The 22541-nt window shown below is 46.3% G+C and overlaps 1 protein-coding gene across 2 annotated transcripts; it reads left to right on the plus strand.

Moving 5' to 3' along the window:
* Positions 1-72: 72 nt before the first annotated feature.
* KRT73 (keratin 73) lies at positions 73-15577 on the plus strand. Of its 2 annotated transcripts, XM_010804910.3 has the most exons (10): positions 73-2677; positions 3980-5582; positions 6833-7047; positions 7869-7929; positions 8578-8673; positions 9412-9576; positions 12166-12291; positions 12674-12894; positions 13866-13900; positions 14706-15577. In XM_010804910.3, the coding sequence occupies exons 2-10, from the start codon at positions 5136-5138 to the stop codon at positions 14960-14962; spliced, it is 1623 nt and encodes a 540-aa protein (XP_010803212.1). In that variant the 5' UTR covers positions 73-2677; positions 3980-5135; the 3' UTR covers positions 14963-15577. The 2 variants fall into 2 exon arrangements, with proteins under 2 accessions (XP_010803212.1, NP_001104574.1); NM_001111104.1 differs by lacking the exon at positions 73-2677 and having other exon boundaries at positions 5108-5582.
* Positions 15578-22541: the final 6964 nt, after the last annotated feature.

Below are 22541 nucleotides of genomic sequence, written 5' to 3' on the forward strand. Positions count from 1 at the left end.
GCATGTGATGTGTGTTTAATGTCAAGCCTTGGCAGAAGTGAGTAGCCAGGAGCTATTAGTCATTGCTATCTGGTCAGGAAGATCCCCTGGAGAAGGAAATGGCAACCTACTCCAGTATTCTTGCTTGGAGAATCCTCTGGACAGAGGAGCCTGGTGGGCTCCATGGGGTTGCAAAGGGTCAGACAAAACTTAGCAATTGGACACACACACACACACACACACACACACACACACACTGAGTAGGATGAGCCTCGACTGGAAAAAGAATGAGAATTAGGGCAAGGATTAGATGTTCTTTTCCTTAACTAGGAAAAGCCAATGGTGGAAGGAATTTGTACTTTGGAGAGTTCTTTTCTGAAAGTAAAATAATGAAACAGGACACAGGCGAGTTTTAGGAATTTTCAGTTCTGGAGGTATTGTGAGGTTTATTGAGTACAGTTGAATCATGACTGTGGTTCACTGGTGTGTATCCATGCTCAGTCACTCTGTCCTGTTGTAGTCTTTGTGATCCCATGGACTGTAGCCCACCAGGCTCCTCTGTCCGTGGGCTACAGTCCATGAGGTTGCAAAGAGCCCAACACGACTTAGCTACTAAACCACCACCAAACATCTTTTGCCATACTTCCTTTTTTCCCAAAAATGAATAATAAATTTCTCAAAGTAGGAAAAGAATATTTGCTCAAACGTAACGTCTTTCTAAAATTCCTAATTTATAATGCTCAACTGTCCTCCAAAAAGTAGTGACATTCTACAAGAAAGTCCTTGTCACTTTATCCTGGCCAGTACCAAGTAATCAATATTTTTTAATTTGGTGGTGAAGCAATATCCCCTTGTTTGAATTAGCAATTATGTCTTATTGAAGAAACCTTTTCATATGCATATTTTTCCTTTTGCATTGCTATTCTCTTCCTAAAAGTCTTTAAAAAGGTTTTTTTTTAAGTTGGAATATTGTTGATTTACAATTTTGTGTTAACTTTAGGTGTACAACAAAGTGAATCAGTTATACGTATACATATAACCACTTTTTTCAAGATTCTTTTCTGATACAGGTCATCACAGAGTTTTGAGCAGAGTTTCCTGTGCTATACAATAGGTCCTTGCTAGTGATCTATTTTGTATATAGTAGTCTGTATATGTCAATCCCAGTCTCCCAATTTATCCCTCCCCACTACTCTCCCAGGTAACTGTAAGTTTGTTTTCTACATCTGTGACTATTTCTGTTTTGTAGACAAGCTCATTTGTATCACTTTTTAAGATTCCACATATAGTGATATCATATATATATGTCTGTCTTTGTCTGACTTACTTTGCTCAGCATGACAATCTTTAGGTCCATCATGTTGCTGCAAATGGCATTATTTCATTCCTTTTTGTGGCTGAGTAATATTCCATTGCATATCTTCTGTTGATGGACATTGAGGTTGCTTCCATGTCTTGGCTATTGTAAATAGTGCTACAGTGAACACTGGGGTGCATGTATCTTTTCAAATTATAGTTTTCTCCAGATATCCATAGTCCTGCATACTGAAGATTTTCTCCAAAAGGTTTTTAGGTTTACGTTTTAAGTCTATTGTCTTATGAGTCAATTTTTGTCTAAAGTGTGAAACTTAACTTGAGGGTTTTGTTTGATAGATTGTGCTTTTGATCTCTGTTATGGGTTGAATTGTTTCCTCAAAAAAGTTATATTGAAGTCTTAACACTCAGTACTTCTGAATATGACCTCATTTGGAAATAAGTTTTTAAAAATTTTCCCTTGAGACTTCTTTTTTGACCCATGAGTTATTTAGACATAAATTGTTTAGTTTCTAAGTGTTTGGAAAAAATTTTGTTTTTTTACAATTTTTTTTTTTTTGGCCACAGTGTGCAGCTTGTAGGATCCTAGTTCCCCAACCAGGTATTGAACCTGGGCTCTCGGTTGTGAGAGCACACAGTCTTAACCACTGGACCGCCAGGGAATTCCTGAAATCTTGTTTTTTAAAAATTAAAAAAATGTTTTATTTCCGGTTTTATTCCTTGTGATCAGAGAATACACTCCATATGACTTGAATTTCTTCTTTTAGTTCTCTGAGTTTGTTTTCTTTTTTAAACTGAAGTATAGCTGATTTGCATGTTGTGTTAGTTTCAGGTGTACAGCACACAGATGCAGTTATACATGCACATATACATTCTCTTCAGATTCTTTGATCCTATAGGTTATTACAAAATATTGGGTATAGTTCCCTGTGCTACACAATAGGAATAGGTCCTTGTAGGTTATCTATTTTATATATAGTAGTGTTTACTCATTGGAAAAGACTCTGATGCTGGGAGGGATTGGGGGCAGGAGGAAAAGGGGATGACAGAGGATGAGATGGCTGGATGGCATCACCGACTCGATGGAGGTGAGTCTGAGTGAACTCCGGGAGTTGGTGATGGACAGGGAGGCCTGGCGTGCTGCGATTCATGGGGTCGCAAAGAGTTAGACATGACTGAGTGACTGAACTGATACATTAATCCCATTGTCCTTAGCTCCTGAAGCCCCTAGTTGCTGTACTTTCTTCTCTCCACCTTTAAGATCTTCCTATATTTATTATATCTGTCATGTCCAGGTTTCTAGTTGTGGTAAGTGGAGTGAGTTCACACCATTTCTCCTGCTAGAGCAGTGTCAGAAGAAAGTCTGTCTGCTCCATCTTTCTGGGTAAGAAATACTTAAATATTCTTTTACAACATGATTTTAATGCTCATGAGGGTGATGGGGATTGGCTTTCTGCTTTCTTTGGGCTGATTCCTCAGAGATACATGCCCCAGAGGCTTGAGCAAAGGCTCGTGGTAGCACTGCCCCTCTGTGGGAAATGGGACTGACTTAGTAACTGCATGAAAATTAGATAAGGGTTCAGTGGACATTGATTCCCCAGGTGAGGGCAGGGCCAGGATATGAAATGCAAGGGACCCACTATTTGAAAAGCCACTTAGGAGAGATTTAAAGGTAGGTACTGAGGATCCTGTCCTTAGGAGAAATGCTTTCAAGGGTCACTGAAGCATCTCTTTGTCTCCTCCATGGCTTCCTGGGAACCCTTCCTCCACCCCAGTTCTGCGAGGTAACTAAAGAGGAGTAGAGGGAAGATGGGATTTGGATCTTGTCCTCAGGAAACTTTCTGGCTGTTTGGGAGTATTGGCACACACCTGGAACACAGGTAGAGACAGGGAGTTAGCATAGATAATCGGTACAGTTTGGGGAAGCTGGCCAGAGAGGAGTGGCTAGACTGGGATGTGATCAGAGAAGGTTTTCCAGGGTATCTCTGTGGCAGGTTCCCAAGGAGAGAAGGCCAGTGGGGGAGAGGGGAAGTCAAGGCCATGTAGGGGGAGGGCACTCACACACTGCACTGCCTTCTGAGTGCGAATACTTGCTTTCAGCCCTTAGGGAATGAGCTCAAGGCCCACGACAGCAGTCTGTATTGAACAGTTTTGCTGAGACATACGGGTCTGAATCACTGACATATGGAAAGGAATCAATTAGGGAGTGCTCCTGGCTAGGACACTCTATGTCCTCATCACAGCACAGCCTTGTTTCACGGCTGTGAAGTGCAGAGGAAAAAACCTTAGTGTCTAGGGAAAGAAGACTGAAAAGATTGCTAAGGACTATGGCTGATAGTGAAATTGAGACTGTCCAAGAAAATGATTATTCTTAAATAGAAAATAGCTTTTTTTGTATAAAAAAGAAGAGGAGGTTGAATTTGGCAATTGCTTGGTACAATAGTTGTAGAAGCATCATACTGTTATATTATAATGCAGAGTAAGGCCAAAATCTCTGCACAGAAATGGAAAAGAGGGATTGGCAAACTGTTCATTTGAGCACTTGCCTAGTGAAACAATTGCATTTTTACGGAGGAAAGTATGTACTGTGAATGTATTTGGAATTGGGAATTGTGAAACTCTTGGGTCATATAATTTGGTAATATCAAGGATCTAATACAATTCAAATGTCTACTCTCTCCCTTAGAATTGTGAACCAGGTTTCTGTCTTATTAATTTATGACCCCAGAACCTAGTTTAAGACCTGGGATAGAGTCAACTCTCAACAGAAGTGTGTTAAATGAACAGACAGATGGATGAACAAACACATGAACGGCTGGCTGGCTGGACAAACAAATAAGCCCTGCAGAGCTTCGAACGTGGGGTCAGAAGATCAGCCAAAAGAGTTCTCAAGACCAGGGCCTGGTGTTTGTTTCCTCTGGGACTCATACAAAGAAAGGCTCATGAAATGTGATCCTCAACTATAACAGCAAACGTATGAGTTCCTGTTTTTCCATTTGTGGAAGGTGGACCCTCACAGCTCCTCTCCAGGTCTAGTGAATTAAATGAGCTTCTGTATATGAGGAGCTATTTTAATGCTGGAAAGCGCTGCACCAGTGTGAGCCACTGTGAATGGTGACAATACCACCAGACTTCAAGGTTAAGGGTGGCAGTGATGGGATAGTCCAGAACAAAGTCAGTGTGTGTAGCGAAAGGTGTGCAGGGCAGCCTGGTTGGCACAGAGGAGCAGGAGACTAGCCTGGGAGGGCACAGAGGGCCCTGCAACCAGAGGACTGGGCCTGGATTCCTGGTGGGCTCATCTTCCATGGCCCAGGCCAGCCATGAGACTGCCTCCGGGAACCCTGGGAAGCCAGGCCGCGGAGCCTCTTTCTAACCACATAAAAGCAGCTTAGCCAGGGTCCTGGGTGCAGCCCATCTGATTCTGGTACAGTCGTGAAATCTCTCACAGATGCTGCTGTCAGTTAAAGGTCTCCCCTCTGCGCCCCCGCAGTCTGGTCCCCTCAGTCCCACGCCCTGGGGAAGGGCAATTTTGAGGTTGTGATAAACTTCCCAAGATCTTTCTAGGGATAATTCAGTCAGCCTAATTATCCCATGTTAATTAGATAAGACTCAAATTACAGGAGCAAGGCTTGCAAGCCTAGCACTCTGGGAGGTTTAAGTTATTTGCCCAGTGTCTCTGATTTTGCTGGGAAAAAATGATTTGCTCTGGGCAAACTAAGCCCACAAATTAGGGCAGTGGCTCCCTCCTGAGCCCTATAAAGGAGGCATCTGAGACCGTAGGCTGGTAAGCTACATCTCACCTAAGGGTTGGCATCTCTTTCCAGCTCGCTGGCCTCCCCAGCATGAGCCGCCAATTCACCTACAAGTCGGGAGCTGCTGCCAAGGGGGCCTTCAGCGGATGCTCAGTTGTCCTCTCTGGGAGCAGCTCACCCTCCTACAGGGCAGGGAGCAAAGGGCTCAGCGGGGGCTTTGGAAGCCGGAGCCTGTACAGCCTGGGGTGTGCCCGGAGCGTCTCTTTCAACATGGCCAGCGGCAGTGGGCGGGCAGGGGGCTATGGGTTTAGCCGAGGCCGAGCCAGCGGCTTTGCCGGCAGCATGTTTGGTAGTGTGGCCCTGGGGCCCATGTGCCCATCCTTGTGCCCACCTGGGGGCATCCACCAGGTCATCGTCAACAAGAGCCTCTTGGCTCCCCTCAATGTGGAGCTGGACCCCGAGATCCAGAAAGTGTGTGCCCAGGAGCGGGAGCAGATCAAGGCTCTGAACAACAAGTTCGCCTCCTTCATCGACAAGGTGGGAATTCCTGGAGAAAGACAAGGTCTGTGGCAGCTTAGGATATCTAGAAATTCTAAGGCCCAGTTCCTCCTCTCATGGGACCCAGACCAGCTCAGACTCTGGTTGAAAGACAGACTCATAACCTATAATACACCCTAAACTATAAAGCAAGGCAGATGGGGATCAGTGGTACGCGAGAACAGCAGTTCTCAAAAGGGGTCCATGAGCCGCTATCGGTCAGCATCACCTTGGCACTTGTTGGAAATGCACATTCTCAGGCTCCACCTCATACCTACTGAACTACAAATTCTGGGAGTGGGGCCCAGAAATCTGTGTTTTAACAAGCCCCCTGGTGATGTCAAGACACTCTTACGTTTGAGGACCACTGAAGAGCAAAGGGGTAGGAGGGTTTGGGGAAATAAACATTTCCCAAGCTTAGGGGAGCAGGGGAAGCTCACCACGGGTGACGGTGAGGGAGGGCAGTGATGCATGAGTAGGAGTTTGCCAGACAGAGGTGGAGAAAGGCGACCTAAGGAGAGGGAAGAGTCACATGTGGCCTGATGGGACTTGTCTGAAGAGTAGGGAGAACTGGGGTTTGTGTGTGCTGGATGAATGGTGGGAGAGGCACTGGCACATTGGAAAAGCACAAGAAGGGAATTTGGGCTTGACCATGTAGGTGATGTGGAACCACTGGAGGGTTTTGTGTGAGGGAATGGTGGAATGTTCGTAGATTGCAAATTGAAAAGGCTGGTTCTCCCCCTGGGGAAATCCTCTGAGGTCATAGGCAGCCAGAAATGAAGAAAACATGGGAGGGCTCGAGACCCCAGATCAATTGGATACCGGCCTCTGGCTGGGCTGGGAGAGGCGGTGATGGAGGAGACAGAGTAGGCAGAGCACAGGCCAGGCCACCAGAAACCCAGAGAAGGGGTTCCTAAGAGCGTGAAGGCCTGTATGGCCAGGTTACATGCCTAAGGACTCACCCAAGAAAGGTGGATCAGGCTAACCATCGACACTGGTCTGGGCAGGTAAGGACAGGTGCATAGGAGATAGATCTTGATGAGGGGCAAGCAAGGATAATGAGGCCTCTCCTGATGTCAGTGGCTGATCCCCAAAAGAGAACTGCAGTCAGACAAAGGACCTGGGTGGGAAGGGGTAAGAGAGTCATTTTCTGAGGGATGAGGCTACGTAACATAAGGGAACACAGCTACTGTCCAGGAAAGAAAATTCCCTGACTTCTTGCCATTGACTATTGGTTGGCTGGATTCCAGGTGAGGTTCCTGGAGCAGCAGAACCAGGTGCTGGGGACCAAGTGGGAGCTGCTGCAGCAGCAGGATCTGGACAACTGTAAGAACAACCTGGAGCCCATCCTCGAGGGCTACATCAGCAACCTGCGGAAGCAGCTGGAGATGCTGTCGGGGGACCGGGTGAGGCTGGACTCAGAGCTGAGGAGCATGCGTGATGTGGTGGAGGACTACAAGAAGAGGTGAGTGGAACCCTGCGCCCAGGCTGACCGCCTCCTGGGCCCGGGCTCTCCCCACAGGCACTGAGATGTATGCCTCTGGCCTCAGGGGCACTGAGCTCAGGTGAGAGTGACCCATCCTGAGATCCTCTGCCCAGATAGGATCAGGGCCTTCTCTGGGTGGCCAGGTGGGTTAGAGAGGGGACAGCCAGCATTTCGGGCAGTGGGGAGGCTGTCCTAGTTGGTGGCTCTCTTGCTCCCCATTCACAAGAGCCCAGGTGTACATACCATAGCCTCTCAGGTCCTAAGCTTGCTCAAGTTGCCCCCAAGTTCCCAAGAACCTACCAGCTGGGCAGGGAGCTGGACTTTCCATCGGGCTTCCTTTCACTTCCCTCAGATCCTGGACATTTAGGCCATGTTCTTTCCTCCTGTCCCAGGGGACAGTCTGACTGCCTTGGGACTCACACTTGGCAATGGGGTGAAGTTATTGATAGGGGTGTCAGGCAGCTGGGGTGACACAAGAATCATGACTGAGAGAGGGGCAGTGGTGTGTTCCTGTGATTTGGACAGAGAGGGAGGAGGAAGAACCTTTTCACTCTCCAGGCTTCAGAGGAAATCTAGACCCAAGCCATCCAGTCCCCAGGTCCAGGAGGAGGTTGCTTCAAACCCTGCCCACGACACTGGCCACATAGTCCTAATGAGTTGGGCAGATTTGCAAAAATGTAAAATAATATCTATTAAAAGGTACATAACATGGGCATCGCATCTCTTCTTTCATGATGAGAACACACCCACCCACACCCACACCCACACACACCCTTCTCATTGTGATGCTTCTCCTGCAGGTATGAGGAGGAAATAAACAAGCGCACAACTGCTGAGAATGAATTTGTGGTGCTTAAGAAGGTGAGGACAGGATGCATGTCCCTCGGTCCAGCAGGGTGAGGAGTGTAGGAGGTGAGGAGTGTAGGGGGTGAGGGAGGTGAATCAGAGGAAAGACTGGAGTCTCTCCCCACTGCAGAAGGGCCCGGAGCTGAAGGGCACAGGAGAAGGTGGAGGGATTTGCGGCTTGGGGACACCTTGATGTTTACCCAGTGCACTTCACTTTGTTCAGGCCTATGTCTTGTGTAAATGGGCAGGAGTGCAGACGTGGACAGTCACTCCCAGGCCACGCCCATGGTGGCTTGGGGAAACAGCATATGCTTTGAGAAGGGCTGCAGGTTCACCTTCCAACTCTGTCTCTGGCCACCTTCAGCTCTGACCACCATGTGACTGACCATAGGGAGGTAGGGCTCTCTCCCATACTCTCTTTGAGACAAAGTAGGCAATAAAAAGATTCCATTCTTGGATGGGGCAAGAGGAGTTCCGGAGGCATAAGGAACCTGCTCAGGGTCTTGCAGTGAGTTCGGGTGGGGGTCACTTCTTGACCCCTGTGTCTTGATTCCATTTTCTGGGGCAGCTAGTCACTGAACTGGGTGTGGGGGGCCAGCGCCTTGGAGACCCCTGTCTGGGCTTGAAGAAGGGCGATGTCAGGGGCTCTCTGGATTCCCCTAGGACGTGGATGCAGCGTACATGAGCAAGGTGGAGCTGCAGGCCAAGGTGGATGCCCTGGAGAGAGAAATCAAGTTCTTTACGTGCCTGTACGAGGGGGTAAGTCTCCCCCAGTTCCTGTACCCATCCTGGCTCCGTCGTCTGGAAGGACAGATGTGTGAATGAGTGGTTACTAACTCATCAGGAACTTTAAGAGCCCAGGGAATCTTCAGTGTTGGGATGCTGGGAGTTTTGTAGAGCAAAGCAAGTGACACCAATCTGGGTACATCCAATGATGTGTGCCATCCACTCCAGCCTGGCCACCAGCTGTCCCCTCTCACATCCTTCAGGAAGCCATGGGGCCCTAAGGGGTCCCACTGACCCTCAGCCAAGCATATTCTCACTTCTGCTTGTCTTCTCTTTGCGGCTTGGGAATTTCCTCGGGTCTAAGCACGACTCCCCAGGGATGGAGGTGAAAGTCTCACACCCTTTCTACCGCCTCTGTGACCATCTGGTTTCAAGCCTCAGCCTGTTGGCCCATTCATGGGCTCTCAAATGTCCTTACTGTCCCTTGTGTGGTGGCCAGGCTGTCTCGCCTCCACCTTCTGCACTCCTGACCGATCTCAGGTGACAGTCATGGGGGCTGGTTTCTTCTTGGGCTACTTCAAAACCATGCGGCAGTTTTAGGTGTGGTGTTGGAACCTCTGGACCAGTGAACTCCATTCTTGGAGGTTTTGGGGACCACAACTTGAGTCTATTTGGGAGGGTCTGGGGAGCTCCCTGCTGGGGCAGGCCCATCACCTTGGCACATTCTTCTGCTCACAAAAGGCATTTCAAGCTTCCTTGTTGCCCCTGCAGGAGATTGCTCAGATGCAGTCCCACATCAGTGACACATCTGTCATCCTGTCCATGGACAACAACCGGAACCTGGACCTGAACAGCATCATTGCTGAGGTCAGGGCCCAGTACGAGGACATTGCTCTCAAGAGCAAGGCGGAGGCCGAGGCACTGTACCAGACCAAGGTGAGCTGCACAACTCTCCAAGGTCATGTGTTCTGGGGCCTCTGGTCCATCCCATGACCCACCATGGCCTACATGCTCGCTAGGAGCACAGCATTGTCCAGGGTGCTGGGGAAGCCCCAGAGAAGGAAGAGATGGCAGCTCTGTCCTTAGGAACCATGAAGCCATCAGAGAAAACACACAGCTGAGTGCAAATGAGTGTGTCACAGAAACACGAACCTTGGGGAGACAGAGGTTAGGGAACTAGGTCTGGGTGGGGCAAGTAGGGAGCCATGTCCTTAGAGGCAGAGAGTTTTGAACTAATTCTGGGAAGAAGGAAAACCTGAGTAGTTAGAATCTCAACTCCCTTGTTAATGACAATAAATTATGGAGTCTCATCTGAGATCAGGTCACTCCTATCTTTTCATTCAAGCCCAACTCCGAGGAGAAAGGGGGAGGTTTGAGCCCCTTAGATCTTGACTCCTCTCATGGGTTGTGGGTGGGGAAATGAGTCTTCAGATAATTTAGTTTCTCAGATCAAAGTGGTGACTTCCTAATTGTCCTTGAGGTTTATCAGGTTCCTTCTCAAGGGAAACCCACACTCTTGAGACCTTATCTTGCCCCTCCCCCTGCCCCCTTGCTACCTCAGGGGCAGAAAGATTTGACCTGCAAGGGTGTGAGGAAGGGGGGCTTTCATGGCCTAGAAGACAACTCAGGCCAAGGCTTCTTGATAAAGGTGCGAACTCAAGTCCCCAGTCCCCAAATCTTTCTACATTCCAGCTTCCAGCCAGGATCAGGGATGGCTATGTGGCCCAATCATTCTGGATTGTCAGTGACCAGTGCTTAATCCCAGATTCCTTCTAGAAGAATTAGGCATAAACATAATGTGGGTTCATTTTTTTCTTGAGTTACCCACACCAGGATTTCTCCAGCTCAGGGCAAGCACTCACTGAGCAGAATGGCATCAGTGTCATCCCAGAAACAGTACTGTGAATGCTTATTATTACTCCCCTCTTGAAGGTGAAGAAGTGGGGTTCAAGGAGTTTAAATAACTTTCCAAGGTCATTTAGCTGATAAGTGATGGAGCTGGGTCTGAATCTACATGTCTGATGTTCCATAGCACTTAGACAGAAAGTCAGGAGGTGACTCTGGTTGAGGAGGATTTATGAGAAGGGCTTGGGATCCCTTGGGAGCTGAATGGCAGGAGTTTAATCTCCTGTCTCAGGAGGAGATGACTTGGTGTCAGAATCAGGGACTTAGTGCCCTGGTGAGGAGGGCTACTGTGCAGAGATGCAGAAGGCCACCTGACCTGGCACCAAAGATAAAACACAGGAGCGCAGTGAGAAGCGCCCCGTACCTTCCAGGGAACTTGGCATCTTTAAGAAGAACCCTGACTCTAGGACCATGCTGGAGCCAGATATTAGACAACTGGCAAGCCCAACCCCTCGGAGACAGACAGGCAGTGCAGAGTCACTGGAGTTCTGAATGTCACCTGTTCTTTGTGTTCCCCTTATGTCACTTGTCAAGGTCATTTAGCTGGTAAGTGATGGAGATTACCATATTCTGGGGTAAAAATGGAGTACTCTCTGTTGATTATTCAATGGATGACATCAAATGCAGGAATAATTCCAAACTAATAGATGACTCCAAAGATGACCCATGGTGATAGGATATAACCAAATCTACCCCCGCACTCCCATACGCACAAAATGTGCCTCCATGTCCAGCAAGACTGCCAGTAGCCTGGAACTCAGTTGAGCTATGAAGGGGAGGAAGTCCCAGAAAAAAATAGGTTGGTGGCTCATCAGCTCCCTCTTTGGTTCACTTATTCATTCATTCATTCACCAGACCCCTATTCTAGCCAGACTCTGTGCTAGATACTGGGAATTCAGAAATAAAACTAAAGGTCCCTGCCACCCAGTCATTCTGAGTCTGATGGGAAAGACATTGAAATGTGTGGTCATAGTACAGAGTGGTAAGATCTACAGACTGGCATGCCAGGGACTATGGGCACAGATGGGCACCCAAGCAGGGACCAGTGAAGGCCTCCTGGAGAAAGTGAGTCTGCCCTGGCTGAGCTGGACCTGATTCGGGGAAAAGAGAGGATGAATGGGGAAGGGTTTTTTTAGCAGGAGGGAGGGGCTCGTGCACAGACTCAGAGATTTAAGAGCACATGGGCTCCTTATGGAACCTGAAACTGTTTGGCAGAGGTGCGGAATCAGGTAGGTGATAGATGAGGGCAGTAAGAACTGAGCCTGAAGAGCCTAATAGAGTCAGATCTCAAGGTACCTTGATGCCAGGCTAGGAGTTGTTTGAATCTTACCTTTACTTTGAGGCGCTATCAGCAGAAGAGTATCATAATCAAAGTTGTGTGTTGCAAAGCTGCAGTGTAGAGGATGTGAGACTTTCGACTGTCCTTATGGCCAAAACCTTCAGTGAGATCATCTCTGCTGAAGGCAGATAAATCAAGTCAAAGAACGGAAGTCTGAGCGGGAGGCTGTTGATAGGCCTGGTGAAGCTGGGGACCCCTACCCATTTCTACCACACTCCCCAGGCAAAGGCACGGCCCGCTAGGCTGAGCTTAGGTTCCTGTGTTGGCCCCTCTCACCCTAGTTCCAGGAGCTGCAGCTGGCGGCCGGTCGGCATGGGGATGACCTCAAACACACCAAGAATGAGATCGCAGAGCTGACCCGGCTCATCCAAAGGCTGCGCTCAGAGACTGAGAGTGTGAAGAAGCAGGTGAAGGGGCTTTGGGGTTTCCTGGCTCACTCCCAAGGGAGGGGTAAACTGTCAGTCACACATGCTTCCCCCATGTCCCTTCTTCTCAGGGTCTTCCATCTCAGAACTCCTTTCCTCAGATGGAGCCTCTGTTCTCATCCTTCCACACTTAGCTCTCACCTGAATCCTGGAATAATTGGAAAGGCCTTTTCAGAAAGCCAAGGGGCTGAGAATAACAAGCCTCTCAGTTCCAGGTTGACAGGACACTAACTCCATGGATGTGGCTTTGCTCTAGGAAGTGGGCAGGATAGAGCATGGTCCAACCACAGCAAGCACTTGGAGGGGGGCAGTGAAGGGAAGGGTACCTTAGAACACAGGGGCAATGCCACCTCCTGGTCCTCAGTGCTCCAACCTGGAGACGGCCATCACTGACGCTGAGCAGCGGGGCCACTGTGCCCTGAAGGATGCTCAGGCCAAGCTGGATGAGCTGGAGGCCGCCCTGCTCCAGGCCAAGGAGGAGCTGGCCAGAATGATGTGTGAGTACCAGGAGCTGATGAGCACCAAGCTGGCTCTGGACATCGAGATCGCCACCTACCGCAAGCTGCTGGAGGGCGAGGAGTGCAGGTAGGTGATGGGAGGGCTCTTAGAATGTTAGGGCTGGAAGGACTTTTGGAATCCTCTGACTTAATTTCCCAGGTATGAGTGGCAGGCTGTTGGAGGGGTTGGAGATACTTTTTAGGTCACTTACAAACATAGCCTTAAACAGCATCCTGTCAGATAATAAGAGGTGATTTCCTTTACGGTTTTCTTTCCAATCTTCAGACTACAACAAGGAGAAAGCTTCAGCGTGGTGCTCTTGTATATATGACACTGACCTGACACTTGTAAATATCTCTATTAGTAAAGAGATGGTAGATCCTAGGTTCAAAGTCTCTGAGCAGACAATATCTAGCCAAAATTTTTTTGTTTTATTTATTTTCACTGCTACTGTTTTTGTCTTTTTTTGGTCCAGTGATGCCCTTTTTCTATGTACCCTGTTGATATAAAACTTCCTTTTAAGAGAAATACATTTTTTGTCATAGAAGACAGTCAATGAAAAATACTAAACATATAACAGTATGAGTTATATGTGATCATAGCAACAGTTGAAAGGGTAGTACATGAAGTGTTGACACTTGAAAATCCCCATTCTAACCTAGCATTATTTTATGAATGAGACCCAGAGAAGAGAACTTATTGGTCCTAAAGTCATAAAGTTAGTTCCTTAGTGGCAACTCCTGATGCCAGTATTTCTACACTTGTATTTATTCAGACAGTAGCCCCACAGGGATGAAGAAGTGGGCTGATGGGAAGCGCAGCAGGAGGGCCCCTGGGAGGTGGTGTTACCACAGGGGCTCCAGGGTTGCAAGTTCACACATCTCCTAAGGGGAGAGACCAGAGAGAGGTGCTTAGAGTCACCCAGGGCAGTTCATGCCACCTGGCCAGCTGGAGGACTTGTGGAGAACGCACTACCTGGCTGCTGGTTGCAGGCTGGGCTGAGGGTAACTCAGATTCCATGTGATGGAGATTCACCTGTGCCTTTTGTCCCCTTGCAGGATGTCTGGAGAATACACCAATTCTGTGAGCATATGTGAGTATTTCACACCCCTGAAAGAGTATTTTTAGCCTATTAATGAACACAAAGGAAGTGGTCCCCTACCACCAGGACCCCCATGGAACAGCCTGGGTTCTGCCTGCTAGAGCAACATTGTCCTAATCACCTCCTGTGCTGAGACCTGCCGCCTCTTCCTTGATGGGGTCAGCTTCCCATCACATCCTGACGTTTCACACTTCCCCATTTCTGGCCCCTTCCCCAGAAACCTCACTCATAAGACTCTCAGCCCCACGCTCTTCTGCCACCCCCCATCCTGGCTTTGCTGCATGCCAGAAGCTGTGAGTAGGAAGAAGGGCACCTCCTCACCCGGAGTGAGACCCAGGTGTGCACAGAAACATCGTGCACAAGCAGTTGAGATGCTGCCCCAAAGGATTCAGCCTGGTCTCCTGAGAGAAGCCAGAAAAAACTCACCTGTATCAAGCACTCAGGAAATTCTTTGGAAAAAATTAAGAATGTCTTCTTAAGTTAAACGCAAGATTTGCTGGCTTACATGATGCTTAGGCGTCATCTGCTCTTTGGGGGGAAGCCCCTGCTACTCCTGTTTGTTCGAAGAATGAGAAGACATTGGGCTTGGGGGTCCTGTGGGATCTGGGCTGATTCTCCTGGTGCTCAAGCTGCTCAGGAATTGAGCATATGTCACTAAAGCCAAGTCCCCAGTTGATGTGGAGTATTACTTAGGAGGGACACATTTAATCTAGTTAGAGCTGGGAGGCTGGAGAGGACTTTGGGTCAGTCCTGTCCTGGGACACACACTTATTAGTCCTCCCTCTGTCTTCCACAGCCGTCATCAGCAGCTCCATGGCCGGGACTGCAGGCACAGGAGCCGGCTTTGGGTACAGCGGCAGCGGGACCTATGGCTATCGGCCCAGCTCTGTTGGCGGGGGCTATGGCTTCCTGCTGGGGGGCTGTGTCACTGGCAGTGGGAACTGCAGCCCCCGCGGGGAGGCCAAAACCAGGTTGGGGAGTACAAGTGAAATCAAGGACCTGCTGGGAAAGACCCCAGCTCTGAGCTCACCCACCAAGAAGACCCCAAGATAAAGTGAAAGACAGCTGTCCAGACAGCTTGCTTTGGTTTCTCCTGGACTCCCTTTTTCAGGGATATTCCTCCATCACATTTGTCATCACCTCCTCCTTGCTTTTCTTCACCACTGTCATCTCTCGCAATTCTCTGCCTTAGTCTTTCTTAATGAGGAGTCAGGATGCTAGCCCATCCTTCTGCCTCCATACTTAGAGGCTTCTTAATGCAGCCTCCCCTTCCTGCAGAATTGCCAGGGATAAAGACTTGACCCTTTCCTGGCTGTAAGCCCCTCACAGATGAAGCTTTTGTCTCAAGGGCAATCCCAGTCCTCCTGCTTCCCCTTCTGTGCCCTGGTTTAGGTAGTTATTTGGCCATGTGCTCCTTGGGTACAGACAATTACAGGTCCCCTGACAGACCTGCAAGGACTGTCTCTTCTTAGATCAGCATCAGCTCTGGGGAAACCCTTGGGCATTAGCTGTATTTACCTTGCATGGTCCCTGCAGACTACAGCCAGGAGAAGCCCTGCTGACTGGCCCGTCGGTGAAGTGATTTGTGCTCTCAGCATGTGCGTTCTTGTCCTCGTTCAGGCCTTTCTTCCCTGCTTCCTCATCTTACCAATAAATTTATACAACTCATGCTGTTTCTCTCTCCTAAGGGAATCTACCTCTTAGGAAAAATCTCTTCTGTAAATAGAGGTCAATGTCCTGGAACCCGAGGCCCAGTGTCTTTCAAAGAACCCCAAAGTAACCTTTGAGCTGAGTGAAAGACATCCTTGCATGGATGGCAGGACCCCACGGTCACCTTCATTGGATTTTGTAATACTGAGGATTCATCTCTGTCCCCCATCTCCAGCAGATGAACCTTTGAAGTCACGCTTTTCTCAGGTCAATTCACGGGTGAATGGAAAATCTTTGAGAACGTCTAGATTGTTGGGACAGACAGGGAGCCAAGATTTGTCTTGTGGCAAAATTTAAAACTGGCCAAACAGAAAAACAGATATCGTATATTAACACATATATATGGAATCCAGAAAAATGGTACAGATAACCCTATTTGCAAAGCAGAAATAGAGATATAATCATAGAGAACAAATGACCTAGATGGAAAGGCAATCCAAAAAAAGAGAGGATATATGTATATGCATAGTGGATTCACTTTGCTGTACAGCAGAAATGAACACAACATTGTAAAGCAACTATACTCCAATTAAAAAAAATTGGCCAAGAGGCAGCAGAAGGCCAGTTCCAGAAAGCCTGGGGCTCAAGTTTTGGCTGCTCTTTGTTCTCTGGACAAAGATCAAAGGTAGATTCTGTTTTAATTAATGACCCATGTTCTCTTGATCCTTGGGGAAGTTTTACTGGGTTGAGGTGGACGTGAATGCACATGTATGTATGTATGAGTTGTGTTTAAGCGTGGGGGCCATCTCTGTTGCATGTCACTCAACTTCCAAAACACTCCTGTGCTCAGAGCTTTCTCATAGGCGCCCAGGCCAAAATCATGCTGGCAGCATGCAACAGGAAGCAAAGAGTAAGTGAGAGGCCAGCACACACTGAGACCAGGACTCACAGGTGCATCTGAACAGGGTCCCTATGGGTCCAGACAGAGTCCTAGAGTTCAGGTTGATAGCCTTGAATTCAGATTCAATCCCTGCAAATGGTGATCATGGGCAAAGCTTTCAACCTCTTTGAGCCTCATTTCTGTAGCTATAAAATAAGCAGAATTAACCACCAGATTGTAGTTAAGCTAAAATGAGGCAATATGAAGATGTTCTGTGCAATTTCTGGCACAAAGTTCATGCTTAGTAAATGTTAAGTGGAAACAGAATCTTGTTCTTGATCTTTGTGATTCAAACCATAATTAGCTCACTGAAAGGTGTTTCATTTCAGTTCAGTTCAGTTCAGTTCAGTCGCTCAGTCGTGTCCAACTCTCTGCGATCCCATGAATCACAACATGCCAGGCCTCGCTGTCCATTACCATCTCCCAGAGTTCACTCAAACTCACGTCTATCAAGTCAGTGATGCCATTCAGCCATCTCATCCTCTGTCATCCCCTTTTCCTCCTGCCCCCAACCTCTCCCAGCATCAGAGGGAGGGAGTTCCCAGAGTTTTCCAATGAATCAACTCTTCACATGAGGTGGCCAAAGTACTGGAGTTTCAGCTTTAGCATCATTCCTTCCAAAGAAATCCCAGGGCTGATCTCCTTCAGAATGGACTGGTTGGATCTCCTTGCAGTCCAAGGGACTCTCAAGAGTCTTCTCCAACACCACAGTTCAAAAGCATCAATTCTTCGGTGCTCAGCTTTCTTCACAGTCCAACTCTCACATCCATACATGACCACTGGAAAAACCATAGCCTTGACTAGATGGACCTTTGTTGGCAAAGTAATGTCTCTGCTTTTGAATATGCTATCTAGGTTGGTCATAACTTTTCTTCCAAGGAGTAAGCGTCTTTTAATTTCATGGCTGCAGTCACCATCTGTAGTGATTTTGGAGCCCCCCAAAATAAAGTCTGACACTGTTTCCACTGTTTCCCCATCTATTTCCCATGCTGCTGGTAAAGCAATTAACAAAATCTAAACTTTAAAGAAACCATCTTATAAACTATATGCAGTTTATTGATTGCCCAAAGGAGAACTGGCTGGCTGAATAACTAGTCACAGGGAAGACACTCTTGGGGCCAGTAAAGAAAGGTGGTCAAGTCAAGGAATCTTTAGGAAGTAGCTATCACATGCCTGGCATGAGTTAGTGTTGGGGATATAGTGATATAGAAAAAGGCCCATGCTCCATTAAATAAGTCCTGGTTGCCCATTATATATAAAGTACTTTGTTATAAATGGGGGCTATTCTCGGCAATTAAATAGGTTGTCCCTCTCCTCATGTCAAGAGAAACAAAATGAATATACATATACAGCAAAAAGGTCTATGTCAAGAACAGATAATGTCAGCAAAACAGATATATATAAATATATATATCCATTTCCATCTATCTATCATCCTCAGTTCAGTTCAGTTGCTCAGTTGTGTCCGACTCTTTGAGACCCCATGGACTGCAGCACACCAGGCTTCCCTGTCCATCACCAACTCCTGGAGCTTGCTCAAATTCATGACCATTGAGTCGGTGATGCCATCCAACCATCTCATTCTCTCCTCTTGCCTTCAATCTTTCCCAGAATCAGGGTATTTCCCAATGAGTCAGTTCTTTGCATCTATCATTCTAGTTGTTGATTAATCTGACAAAACGAAAGGGTTGGAGAATTATAACTAGATCTCAAACAAAATGATTATGTCTTCTTTCAAAAAGCTTGGAGTGCATATGTGAATGTATCCTCTTGTACTGTCAAAGAAGCAAGGCAATGGCATATCCAGGCTATGACTTAATCTCTAGGTATATATCTAAATATTATCACTACATATTCTCAAATAGAAAAAAAAGTTTTCATTTAAATAAAATATATACAACTTTTTTCATTTCTAATGTGAAAAAGAAAATCACTTTATCATAAAAGATGGGAATAAAGTCAACAAAAAATTATTTGGGGAAAAGAAAAAGAAAAGGGTCCAAACTCTTAATGAGGGTCTTCCTACTGGTGTTAGTGGTAAAGAAACCATCTGCCAATGCAGGAGACATAAGAGACGCAGGTTCAATCCCTGGGTTGGGAAGATCCCCTGGAGGAGGAAATGGCAAACCACTCTAGTATTCTTGCCTGGAGAAACCCCATGGACAGAGGAACCTGGCAGGCTACAGTCCATAGGGTCGCAAATAGCTGGGCACGACTGAAGTGATTTAGCATGAACTTTTAATGAAGATGTAACCACAAAAAAAATGTAACCCAGGTGGGATATGGGCAACATAAGAAATCAGAGGCAGCACAGAGGAGAGTGGGAACTTCAGGGAGATCAGGAGAGGCTGGCAGAGGAGGCATCACCTATGGAGTTTTGAGAGGATGGAGCTTACTAGGCAGACAAGAAGAAGTGGGCATTGTACCCAGGGGCACTAGATGGTATAAGCAGGTCACGGTTGCCCGAGTGTGAAGAGGAAGGCTGAAGAGGTTCTGAAGGTGGAGAGGGAGGAGGCAGTGGCACCTGAAGCTGAGGAGGCGGGCAGCAGCCACATCAGAGAGGCCCTATGTCTGCTAAGGAGCTGGGATTTCATTCTGTAGAGCTCGTGGGAGAAGCCTAGATCTTGGGTGCCAGATAGACCCAACTGAGGGCCTCCTCCACCACTCACTCTGTGACTTCTGCCCCATGAGTCTCCATTTCCTCAGGTGTAAAAAGGGGTTAATAATAGTAGTTCCCTCGTAAAGTTGTCATGAGAATTACAGTTAATGAGAGAATGTAGGAGAATTCTTTAATTTAGTGACTGCCACATAGTATGTGTTCCATAAATGGTTGTTAATAAATCACTGTTACTATTATAGCTCTTACTATTACTAGGATACACTCTGCTTTCAAGAAGCTTAAGTGAGAGGAAAAGTAGAGAAGGTCTAATAAGGATAAGACACTTCACTAACAGGAACTAAGGATAAAGAGTATTGTCTATTAAGAGAGATTTCTATCACTTAACTTCTATGCTTGGATTCAGGTAATTAACACTGACTGCCCCTGTGGGAAAACCTTGAAGTCTCAGTGGTTTAACTTAACATGAAAAGGGCTCATTTCTCATTCCCAGTCTAAGGCATCTCATCTATATGGTTGTGACAGTGGATGTCTCAGGAGCCGAGGCTCTTGTGTTTTGTAGCCCTGTCACTTGGAACACCCGGTTTCCAGAGTTACTGGGGTAGGAGAAAAGAGAGATTCGAGAAGTATGCAGGCTGCTGACTGCCTCACTCTAGGAATGACACACTTTAATGCCACTCGCACTCAACTGGCCACCATGGCCCCAATCTCCAGCCAAATCCCAAAGGAGGCTGGGAAATGGGGAGGAGCCAAGGGCACTTGGTAGGCACTGGCAGTCTTTGGTACAACCTTCCTCAGTGTAGGGACAGACATCAGTTCCCACCAGAAGGTAACTCCATTGAGTGGTGTTGGGGTGATGCTGGCATCTGCCCTCCAGTCCACATAAACAACTTCCCTTTGGTTTTGACAGTGTAACTGGAGACATGTTGCTATCAACCAGATCAGTCTGCACATTATATTTATTACAGTTAGATCTCCTTCAGGTTTTTAAGGAGATACTGTAAATTTGTTTGGACTTGGAAACTTGTCTACTTAATAGTGGACTAGAGAAGACTTGTTCAATATTTCTTAAAGTATATTCCTTAAAACCCTGATTCCTATATTTGGTCAAGGAGAGGGGCTCTGTGACCTAAAAAAAGGTTTGGAAAGCCTTGAGTTTTTTATTATAACAGTACTTTATTTCTGATACTGGAATCAGCATTCTACTTTCTTCTCCAAATTTTTTTGGGAAAAAAAACAACACTCATACCAACAGTGGGAAGGGGGAGGGGAAATATTGGAGTGGGAGGTACAAACTTTCAGGTGTAGGGTAGACTCAAGGACATATTGTATAATGAGGGAAGATAGCCAGTGTTCTGTAATAATTGAAAATGTTAAGTAAAATTTTTTAAAAACTCACTTATAAAAATTATATATAGCTTTTATTATGCTGAGGTATGTTCATTCTATTCCTGCTTTCTGGAGGGTTTTTTTTTTTTTTAATCATAAATGGATATTGAATTTTGTCAAAGGCTTTCTCTGCATCTATTGAGATAATCATATGGTTTTTATTTTTCAATTTGTTAATGTGGTATATTACATTGATTGATTTGCAGACATTGAAGAATCCTTGCATCCCTGGGATAAAGCCCATTTGGTCATGATGTATGATCTTTTTAATATGTTGTTGGATTCTGATTGCTAGAATTTTAAAGGAATTTGCATCTATGTTCATCAGTGATATTGGCCTGTAGTTTTCTTTTTTTGTGGCATCTTTGTCAGGTTTTGGTATTAGGGTGATGGTGGCTTCATAGAATGAGTTTGGAAGTTCACCTTCTGCAATTTTCTGGAAGAGTTTGAGTAGGATAGGTGTTAGCTCTTCTCTAAATTTTTGGTAGAATTCAGCTGTGAAGCCATCTGGACCTGGGCTTTTATTTGCTGGAAGATTTCTGATTACAGTTTCAATTTCCGTGCTTGTGATGGGTCTGTTAAGATTTTCTAGTTCTTCCTGGTTCAGTTTTGGAAAGTTGCACTTTTCTAAGAATTTGTCCATTTCTTCCAAGTTGTCCATTTTATTGTCATATAGTTGCTGATAGTAGTCTCTTATGATCCTTTGTATTTCTGTGTTGTCTGTTGTGATCTGGTCAATGGAACAAAATACAAAGCCCAGAGATAAATCCACACACCTATGGACACCTTATCTTTGATAAAGGAGGCAAGAATATACAATGGGGAAAAGACAATCTCTTTAACAAGTGGTGCTGGGAAAACTGGTCAACTGCTTGTAAAAGAATGAAACTAGAACACTTTCTAACACCATACACAAAAATAAACTTAAAATGGATTAAAGATCTAAACGTAAGACTAGAAACTATTAAACTCCTAGAGGAGAACATAGGCAAAACACTCTCTGACATAAATCACAGCAGGATCCTCTATGACCCACCTCCAAGAATATTGGAAATAAAAGCAAAAATAAACAAATGGGACCTAGTTAAACTTAAAAGCTTCTGCACAACAAAGGAAACTATAAGCAAGGTGAAAAGACAGACTTCAGAATGGGAGAAAATAGCAAACGAAGCAACTGACACACAACTAATCTCAAAAATATACAAGCAACTCCTGCAGCTCAATTCCAAAAAAATAAACGACCCAATCAAAAAATGGGCCAAAGAACTAAATAGACATTTCTCCAAAGAAGACATACAGATGGCTAACAAACACATGAAAAGATGCTCAACATCATTCATTATCAGAGAAATGCATCAAAACCACTATGAGGTACCATTTCACGCCAGTCAGAATGGCTGCGATCCAAAAGTCTACAAGCAATAAATGCTGGAGAGGGTGTGGAGAAAAGGGAACCCTCTTACACTGTTGGTGGGAATGCAAACTAGTACAGCCACTATGGAGAACAGTGTGGAGAGTCCTTAAAAAACTGGAAATAGAACTGCTATATGACCCAGCAATCCCACTGCTGGGCATACACACTGAGGAAACCAGAATTGAAAGAGGTACATGTACCCCAATGTTCATCGCAGCACTGTTTATAATAGCCAGGACATGGAAGCAACCTAGATGTCCATCAGCAGATGAATGGATAAGAAAGCTGTGGTACATATACACAATGGAGTAACTCAGCCATTAAAAAGAATACATTTGAATCAGTTCTAATGAGGTGGATGAAACTGGAGCCGATTATACAGAGTGAAGTAAGCCAGAAAGAAAAACACCAATACAGTATAATAATGCATGTATATGGAATTTAGAAAGATGGTAACGATAACCCTGTATGCGAAACAGCAAAAGAGACACAGATGTATAGAACAGTCTTTTGGACTCTGTGGGAGAGGGTGAGGGTGGGATGATTTGGGAGAATGGCATTGAAACATGTACATATCATATGTGAAACGAATCGCCAGTCCAGGTTCAATGCAGGATACAGG

This window comes from Bos taurus, chromosome 5, assembly GCF_002263795.3.
Source record: "Bos taurus isolate L1 Dominette 01449 registration number 42190680 breed Hereford chromosome 5, ARS-UCD2.0, whole genome shotgun sequence".
In the NCBI taxonomy this organism is placed as follows: Eukaryota; Metazoa; Chordata; class Mammalia; order Artiodactyla; family Bovidae; genus Bos; species Bos taurus.